This window comes from Formica exsecta, unplaced genomic scaffold (assembly GCF_003651465.1).
Source record: "Formica exsecta isolate Colony F162 unplaced genomic scaffold, ASM365146v1 scaffold500, whole genome shotgun sequence".
Classification (NCBI taxonomy): Eukaryota; Metazoa; Arthropoda; class Insecta; order Hymenoptera; family Formicidae; genus Formica; species Formica exsecta.
In genome coordinates this window covers 1,099,253-1,109,229 of record NW_021852243.1, presented here as the reverse complement: position 1 = coordinate 1,109,229, position 9,977 = coordinate 1,099,253, and the positions used below count along the sequence as shown (strand labels likewise).

The following is a 9,977-nucleotide window of genomic DNA, read 5'->3' as shown; positions in this document are numbered from 1 at the left end:
AAAAAAAAAATTTTCTTTTAAAAACATAGGTTTTGAAAAAAAAAAAAAAAAAAAAAAATGTTAAATTAGTAAATATTACAATGATTAATGCTTAACGTAGACACAATAGACGTGACAAAACTCAATTATTTTTTAGATTAATCTGTGTTTTTATATCGATGAAAAATAAAGAATAACGAAAAAGTGTAACGAATGGAATTTTTTTCAATTCATACGTCTGATAATCTTAATCGAGTTGCATTAATTTATTAATTCTCTCTTTTTCGGCATAGTTATTGTATTTTGTAATATATATATTTTAAAATGTAAAGTAATTTCCATCACAAAAACGTATAACGTAATTGATCAATTTTTCAGGTTGAACGTTCGAATCATAATTTATTACTCTGTTTAAATCACGATCTCTTCAATCCGAAATAATTCCCGCCCGCGAGAATTATTCGGATGTACGCTTTAAGCCGCTTTAAATCACGCACGATCGATGCCCGTTTTGCTGCGAACTATCGATGGGTCGCGTTACGCGTCATATCTATCGTGATAGAGGTCGCGTATTGATAATGTAGGTCATGCATTTTCGGCCTTGCACATTTGACATCCGAACGTCGATTGGTTCGCGCGTAGACCGATTCAGCCATTATTGTTCCAGAGTGAGAGCTAATGTTCCCGAACAGTTTAAAGAATTTTTAACGAAATGATCGTCGGTTTGATTGACAATACGTTTAATCTTACAATATGCAAGAAAAATAATTATACAATCTTCTTAAATTAGACGCTGAGAAAATCTTAGAAGTAAAAGCTTATATTTTCGAAGATCAAAGTTTGATACGAAAATACGTGCAGCGATAATCGTAAACAATTTTCGGACAATACGAGCATCATAAAATCAAATCACTTGTAACGTCTTTTCGACACATCTGGAATAAGGACGTGAAACGATAATCTTCATGCTTTTATTTTTTATACGGATATATTACGCGTCCATTATATTTTATATTATCGAGTATTCTAGTAAAATTCGATATCCGGCATCCGGCGGCGCTTCTAATAGCAATCGTCCAATTTAGGTCATTCATTCATTCGTACAATTGCTGGACGCCGCTGATCGGTCTTCGACGAGTATTTTTGATAATGCGCTCGAAGTACTATACATTTCTTTGAGCATTCGAAAATAATAGGACAATCGCTTCTCATTATATCGCCTTCATTGTTCGTGTTTCTATGCAACGTGTTCGAATACTTCCACAAATTGTCAACTAAACTTTGCGTGTCGATAGCGATAATTATACTGAAGGACAGATACACCTACGCGTTACAAGTTTCTAAAGCATAATTTAGAATATACTTTACAACGCATCAATATTAACCATCCCTCTAACTTAACGCGATGAAGCTGTTATAAATAAAAAAGTTTTCACAACAACACAGCTATATTACATTATTATACATAATTATACGCACGTTTATTAATTTATTAATTGCATGTGCGTTGTTTAATTTTCATTATAATGCAGCCATCATATTGTCATTATATCGAGAAGCTCGGTTAAAACTATTGCCAAAAGAAAGTCTATTAAGTATCTTTTATGATGATATCTAATAATTCAACTGTTCCTTAATTAGCGTGACTTCCGTTGTGACGACATTTCTCGTAGGCGTTGCACGAGCGTAGGTAGATACTCTATGAGACGATGCAGGACACGTTCCACAACGATTCGATCGCTTTCCATTTATCACCATCTTATCACCAGTACCGGATCTGAAATGCATATAGAGAGATTAATTTCAAAGTAACGACTTCAAGTAAGCAACGAAATTATTAAACGATTAAGAAATAAGAGAATCGGGTCTCTTTCGAGTCGACCACAATTAATGCTGGAATGCCTGATTAGAATTTTCATACAGTAATAGTTTCCCTCATTGCAACCATATTGAGTATGATGTCGGAGGCGAAAAATTATGTAAGCTTTTTCCTTGCACTATATACGTCGAAATAAGTTAGTGTTTTTGCAATATATTTTTCGCAATCATAATATGGCTTATGGTGAAGAATTACAAGTCTTAAAAAAAAATAATTTTCTGTACAATTTTAGTCATTCCAAGAAATGCAATTCGTCATACAATTGGCATTGATTTGTAAACGATTTCAACGTAATCACCGACAATCGAGCCTCAGAAACTCGTTGGATGATGCAATATACTAAATACATCATTGTACAAGTATGTTATATATTGAACCTTACGTCATATGATACACGTCGCTTTCTGTCGTTATACGTCTGCTTTGATAGCTTCGATAGCTTCGAACCAAGAATATCTCTCTGAAATGTCAGCAAGGATGAAATTCCGGATTTCAGCGTGAACGTAAATTCTCGCCTAAGCGAGACCCGAAGTAATCAGAATCTCGGGATTCCAACGAGATGGAATATGAACAACCGTAAGGTAAAAACAATTTGAGTTTGCACGGTGAATTCGGAATTCGTATTTAAGGTAAAATGATCGATACTTGGCTAATATTTCATCATCATCGATTCGATCGTATCGTTCTCATGCCTGACGGTACTTAACGAAGGCAAAGAATGTTGTGAATATTTATTTTGCGTCATTTACTGAGTCATCGTTAGTATACGGTGGACTTATGATCCGCGTGTTCAAAGTCGTAGGTAATTATGGACATATAAACTTCATATCAGTCTCACTGCGTATCGCGTTAAAAATACACTAATGAGCAAATGAAAAACACGATAGTGACACGTGAACGCAATAATCGGTATACATTTGTTCTTTATAAAAATATACATAACTTCTGAATTATAAATGACTGAAAAATTCAAGAATATTTATCATTAAAATTATGACCGTCAGTTCTGTAACATTTTATACATTCGCGAGGAAAATGCACTTTTTTCAGAAATACACGCCAAAAAATTAATAACAGAGATAAAGAAAACGCGCAGTTGTTTAGAAGCGGCAAATTACAGTGGAGATTAATTACAGCGGAGATCTTTTAATGTAAGAAGCTTTATCGATGGGGCATCATCATCGTGAACAATGAAACGTGTACCGGCAACTTTTATCAATGTGTAAACCAAGGAAAATCAGATAAACGTGTTATCACGAACCGGATCTGCCGTTCCTTCGAAAGATAACCGGAAAGCAGACGAGCTATTAATGAACTTGAAATAGTCGATGAATTCCGATTGTTTCGATGGATTTATTCTCTCGATTAGGACTCTCTTGGTCCCTCATTACAGACTTATCGAATTATGACAATCACACGCAAAAAACTATATACATTTTTTCCTTATACTATACATTTATTTTTTTTACATGGCTCCATTCTCTCGCAATCAATAAAATATATTTGTTACATATGCCGATGTCCTCCTTTTCGGGGTGTGTAACTCGTGCATTAATAGATATAGCTATAAATCATGATTAACTGCGATAAGATATATTTTCGCTGAAAATGTTTCTAGGACACGTTTAGATTGAATTATTAACCTTCATTAAAGGAATACGTTTATTAAAACTGATTTATATCGGAGTAGAAATAAAGAAGAGAAATTCGCACGATTTCTCGCATCCAACGTCATAATATATTGCAATATAATTGCAATGAAAGATCTCGGTCATTTTAATTATTTAATATTTTCCAGCGAATAACGTGTGCGTTCTACGATCATTCGCGGTTTAAACAATCACGAAGGCGCTACCTACACGCCTTTGTGAAAACAGCCATGTCGATTACGTCGATATCTAGATAGAAATCGCAGCGCGGGATCGGTCCCCGATTTTTCCAATTTTTTTTTTTTTTTTTTTTTTTACTGAACTTTTCACATCGCTGGCAACTACGCGCGCACAAAGGATTCGTTCGGAAGCCCCTCGTGTCACACAGAATATGTAACGGATATTGAACGGAACGGGGCTTCGCCGGTGCATTCGTCCGAGATGTCAATTGTCCGGCAAGATCGAAGGACGTGTGTCATGCCGTTATTCTATTAAGCCATCTCTCGTCAACGACGACTCTTACGTGGCAACGATTTTATCGCAAGCTCGTCGGGTGCGATTGATTATGTACGATGTGTAGTTCGGATCTATTTTTAAAATTGAATTTATCGAGCGCCTTTGACCCTTCATCCTCGGCAATGTTATCGGCCGGCTGTAAAGTTATTAGACGTAGGGTCGTTAAACGCATACTTTCCGTTGACGTTCGCCTCCATAACTTTGCAACTTTACGCGTATCTTGCTACCCCACGGCAATACGGAGATATTTTTAATCAAATAACGATGAGATAATACTGACGCAGTTTGTTTACAAAGTTTGTCTGATACTATAGTTTCCGTTGATTGATAATTATAACATTACTTTACATTGATGCTAGATAATAATATGAAAATAGTATAGCTTGATACCACCAGCAATGGCATGAAAGCGAGCGTTCGTCTCGCGCGAACGCGGGGTATCGATTGATTGGTCAACCATGTATGCGCGAGGCTGTTTATAGTTAAATAAGAAAGCCGGTGTATAGTCGGTATTACGTAAATAGTAGGTAAACTATTCTGTAAAGTTAAACCGCTCATTCTCAATGTAGTTATATACACGTGGCTAACTCGCTATCATACTCGTATGTTTATCCTTTCGCTGCTAAAGTCAATCAATCTCTAAAGCCGCACAATGTCAGCTCGCGTCGAGCAAAGTGTTAAATTTCTATCATTAACCCCTTATCGTTAAGAATAAAAATCGAAATGTCGATATCAATCGCGAATCATGCACTATATTTCCACGTACGCGTCAACATAAAACAGCAAATTCATATCTTTCCGCTAAATATAGATATTTTTTCACTGAGCACTTTCATATCATTCGAGAATCGACGTTTAAATTATCCCTGGGCCTGCTCGAATAATGCAAGGATCCCGAAGTGACTCGATTTCTTGAAATAAGTCAATTTTATTCCGTAAAGGGCAAACGTCCCGTGATATTACTTTATCGCGTTTCGACATGATATAAATAAGAACGAGATGTTCTTTTTTTGTATCGCGATCCACGGATTTCTTTTTACTACCGTGCCGTGAGCAAGTGTAAATTATTCTGATAATGGAGGTCGACGTTCCTGTCTCTTAATGGGTTTGCCAGAACGTAAGATCCGCCTGAGGCCAGACGGCGCCAGTCTTCCGGCTCCTCGCCAGGATTACCGGCAGTATATCCAGCTATCTTGTCACGTGTGTGCATGCTTCCAAATATGTAATTCGATCACGGAGAGCAATAAAAGGCAATACATATAATAAAGTGTAAGGAAAGAGAACGATAAATGAAGAATTTAATCTACAGTAAATAGAGTATAATCGAATTGCATCTCGCAGATTACGACGTATATACTACGTATATTACGAATGTGTATGTGCCCTTTTGTCCTCCTTACATTTTATATTTTTAACAGATAACTAGATAAAACGAGATAACATTCTAAAAAAAAAAAAATGATAATAATCTGCCGCACGATTTTTTTTTTTTCAACCTGCGTGAAAGAGGACGATGTATATAAACATATTTGCCTGATAAAAGTTCCGTTGAACAACGGCACTTGATCGCTGACAATCGCGATTGCAACCGATTACGCGAAAGTAAGCTTGTTTTCGAATCGCTCGCGTTGAGAATTGTGTCCTTGGTCGAGTATAGCTCTCTCCTTGATTGTGTTGCGCGGCCCACATTTTTATCGACGGAACTGTTTATTTTTAGGAATACCCGACAAAATACCGAGACACGGTGCTTTCCGTTACGAACGAACGCGGTCCTGTCAGTTCATATAATACTTATATGTAAATCGCTACTTTTATTATAGAATGCTTTGACCGTCGCAATATTATCGATACAATCTCTGCAGTTGATACATCAATGGACTAGCTTGAATGAATTTTGGCTCTAAGAGAATAGCAACTCGAAATTCTCGTTGTAAAAAATTCGTTTTGAAAAATAAAGACATTTTAGACAATGTATATATTTAACTCTTTTTTTTTTTTTTTGATCATTTGGAACGTACTTTTTTATCCGCGAAACGTAGCCCCTAAATTTCGCAACCGGTTGTTGCATCGAGTCAGCTGGACGGACGAATGTCGCATGTCCCCTTTCCAGGTCAACAACCGCGCTGCATATGACGCACGTCAGGCAGAGAAATGGCAGAGAATGGCAGGTTAGGTTAGGATTGAAACAGCTGATACGAAAACAAAGGGTCCGCGCCCCCCGCTTTCCATTAAGGGGACAGATAAAAGTCCGTGATCGATAAAGCGTATGACACGATTTTCAGCTGAATGAGGCTGATGGAACCCTTGGGTGTCGCCCAGGACATCGTGGAGCCGGCTGCGTTAAAACGATGGGCCGACTATCCCATCCAGCATCGATTCACGGACTATTCCGAGTCGATCAGAGAAACGGCACATCACGCTATAAGTCCCTTCCCTTGTCAACCGTCGCTTAACAACAAACTCGCACTATGGTAAGAATTTTTTATTCGGGACACTCGGACTCTCCTCGAAGATTTACATCTCCGAGTGCTCTGTTTGTGACAAATCATTTTATTAGTACTCGATTCAAACAGAGCTTTTATAATTGCATTGTAATATGATTGTAAGATAATAACAAGATTACATGAATTGTTTCAGGACTGGAGATATCTCAATATTACAAGTAGACGCGATAGTGAATCCTACCAATGAGACGATGGACGATAATAGTCCTATGTGCCAAAGAATATTTAGCCGAGCTGGTTCTGCGCTTAAGATAGAAATATATAATGAAGTAAAAGGTACTATAATAGTTGCACAGTTATATACATACAATAATGGAATCTATCTTAATACTCTGCTTGTCAAAATGTTGCAGAATGCAGAACTGGCGAAGTAAGAGTGACACAGGGTCATGGATTACCTGCTCGTTTTATTATTCATACTGTTGGACCAGTTTATAACGTCAAGTATCAAACAGCTGCGCAAAATACATTACATTGTTGCTATAGGTAATTTACATATATTTACAGTATTTATATACAACTGTTGCTTTATTGATGATATATAAGAAACAAGTTCTGATAAGAAAAAATATTAAATAATCAAGCCTTACAATCTTGTATAATCCTGTTTTCATATTATAGAAACGTCTTACAAAAGGCAAAAGAACTGGGATTGCGCACCATTGCTTTACCGGTAATAAATTCAGTGCGAAGAAATTATCCACCGGATGCAGGAGCACATATAGCTCTTAGTAAGTACAAATACACAAATAAGTGTAATTTATATAGGCACAAGTCACAATATGGAATCAATAATTGATTTTTTTTTATAGGAACCGTACGCAGATTCATGGAGCAATATAGCGATTCGTTAACATGTATTATATTTGTACTGGAGCCTTGCGACCTTGGAATTTACGAAATTCTTCTGCCACTTTATTTTCCCCGAAATCTGGCAGAGCAGGATAACGCTTGCTGGCAATTGCCGAATGATATTGGTGGAACGGACGGGGAACCTCTACTCCCAGATAGACAAATCAGAATTATTGACAATCCTCAGCACGCTTTGCACGGTAACAAAGGATTCTGTTATAAAATATCGCAACTACATATGGCTTAAGCAATTCTTTTTTTGAAGAACGTATTGCGTTTACAGGCGATGAAACGGTGGAGCTTTCAGCACAATTGGAGACTTCTGTAAATATTGGTGAACATGCTTTTGCACAAATGCAAGGTGATTTGGATCGCCAGAGACTTCTGGGAGAGAGACCTCCCGCCGATCCACTAGCGGATATCATGCTCAAGCAAATGCAGCAAAAAGAAAGGTATGAATTTATGATGTTATCCTAATTATTTTTTGCTAAGATTATTCAAATGGTTTTGAATTTATATTATACAATGTTATATTCTTATACAGAAATGGGATTAATTTTGCAATTACAAATAAATGCTAAAATATGAATGATCTGGTGCATTTAAGCCAAAAAATGATACGAGTCTATTTTTATAATCAAAACAATAATTAAAATAATATAATGAACTGATACCAAGACAACTAGTAGCGCTTTTACGTTAGATAGTATTTTTAACTTACTAAACAAATTCGTTACAAAAACAATTCACGTTTTATTCAATATTAAACGAGTAAATGATAGCATTATGCACTCACCATTACAGTAATGCCTTATATTGCACCACCAACAGCTCTTGCAGCAGATTCCATTGAACGTTCTTTTTCCAGATTAATTTCACTTGTATTTCACATATATAAACGTAGATTTTGTGATATTGTTTGTATATTCCATCCCAAAAATTCTAAAAAAGAGAAAAAAACATTGGATTATTTTCTGGTCTTATACTATGCAATTTAGGTACACAATTAACTATCATAAATTGAGAGTTATGATAAAGACTAAGAAATGGAAAAATGTTGAGATTAGTGCAATACAAAAATGTATACATATGATTTTTCGGTTCTGATATATCCAATATGACTGCAGTAAAGAATTAGAAGCTTTAAGTGTTTTTCTTCTATTACGATTTTATCTATTTTCTATATATTTTAAAATCTTATGTGTATCAAATATATTTTTTAAAAAATGATTTGTTCAACTAACAATTTGAAAATTAGCGGATTGCTAGAAAGTGTTTAACGGAAAATTACACAATCGTAAAATTTTTTTCTTGTTACATGCAACAAATTTTAACGAATTTCGATTCAATAATAATATATTTCTTCGTCCCCTCTTTACCTACGCAATACGGTGATCATTAATAAATATATCCGTGCAGAATAACTACCTTTTCCACGGATACAACAACTTTAACAATATTGCCATGTATGACCATTAACAGATTTCTCCTATATCGACAAGTATCAAAGTGAAAATTACATTTTATGAGTATGTAAAATGAACAGAGATCTTAACAGCAAAATTATTTGTTTGAGTTTAATTTAAAATTCTATAAATATTTATAGATGTTGAAAATTATTTAGTACATTTAAGTTATACAGATTCTCGAATTTGCAGTCAAATTTTTGCTCTCACACACACGTACAAGTTAGAAAATTTATCAATTACAAATCAACATGTATATATTTACAAAAACCACTTAGTAATCGTCAGCGATTTTGATCAGCGTCCATTGACGTATCCCTATTGTAATTAACGTTCGTCAACATTCGTCATTATTTAACTAATAAGAGTAAGACTAATAAGATGTAAATTATTCTTCATATGTAAAATTAGATAAAATACGTAAAAAGTTTTCCTCATAGTTAATATCAGTGTGCAATAACAAATAAATAATTATATTGATTATTTGTATTGATATTACATAATGTATAATAGACAACAATATCATATCTATAAATCATCGTTTATAGACTTTTGTATGACGTACGTACGAAGTTTACTTTACTATCCGTTTCTAATTAATATCAGGATCGAAATATCTCTTGCGTCACGGAAATAAATCATTCGTGCAAGTCTGACATTTTCTGTCGTCATTAAATGTTTATTTCTAGATCAAGATTGTCACCGGCTATCATTTTATATCGTGACGAATTCGCTTTATCACACGCGGAATGAAAGTCCCACGCGCGGCTAGAATCATATATACGAGCAATAGCAAATCTTTTCGCAGCAAAACTTTGACAATCAACTAGTTGCTTTAATAAAATAGCAATCGATATCCTTCGCAAATTCGTTCGAATGCATCGGAGAATGCCGTTATTTCGTCATCTCGATAAAATGCCTTGTATCTGTTTAATCGAAGCCAGGGTCACACGAAATTGCAATCTCAAGCAAGAACATGATGTTTCAGACATTACTGCGCGATCGTAATCACATGCAGTATTAGTGTCTTTGTAGTTTGTTATCTAATTTTTCCTTGGAAAGAATGATTTAGGAAGCAATGCTATATTGTATTGCGTATGTTACTTTGTCTCGTTTTTTTTTTTTTTTTTTT

The 9,977-nt window shown here is 35.2% G+C and overlaps 2 protein-coding genes and 1 long non-coding RNA gene across 4 annotated transcripts in view; 1 reads left to right on the top strand and 2 right to left on the bottom strand.

Annotated features, from left to right (window-relative positions):
• The window catches only part of LOC115241555 (protein GDAP2 homolog), a 27,021-nt gene that overhangs the window by 2,042 nt on the left and 15,002 nt on the right, over positions 1-9,977 (top strand). The window contains exons 1-7 of one of the 2 annotated variants that reach the window (XM_029817350.1): positions 5,176-5,198; positions 6,306-6,494; positions 6,661-6,803; positions 6,881-7,013; positions 7,149-7,258; positions 7,340-7,579; positions 7,663-7,831. In XM_029817350.1, coding sequence (XP_029673210.1) covers positions 6,310-6,494; positions 6,661-6,803; positions 6,881-7,013; positions 7,149-7,258; positions 7,340-7,579; positions 7,663-7,831 — 980 coding nt within the window. In that variant the 5' untranslated portion in view covers positions 5,176-5,198; positions 6,306-6,309. Of the gene's footprint in view, positions 1-5,175; positions 5,199-6,305; positions 6,495-6,660; positions 6,804-6,880; positions 7,014-7,148; positions 7,259-7,339; positions 7,580-7,662; positions 7,832-9,977 lie in introns of those variants that run through there. The other variant, XM_029817349.1, reaches the window with a different exon arrangement.
• On the bottom strand, positions 227-3,747 carry LOC115241562. Its single transcript, XR_003884922.1, has 2 exons — positions 3,718-3,747; positions 227-1,756 (listed from the first exon to the last, which is right to left on the bottom strand). It is a non-coding gene; the product is annotated as an uncharacterized LOC115241562 (long non-coding RNA).
• The window catches only part of LOC115241561, a 4,599-nt gene continuing 2,597 nt past the window's right edge, over positions 7,976-9,977 (bottom strand). The window contains exon 2 of the mRNA XM_029817359.1: positions 7,976-8,321. Coding sequence (XP_029673219.1) covers positions 8,255-8,321 — 67 coding nt within the window. The 3' untranslated portion in view covers positions 7,976-8,254. The remainder of the gene's footprint in view (positions 8,322-9,977) is intronic.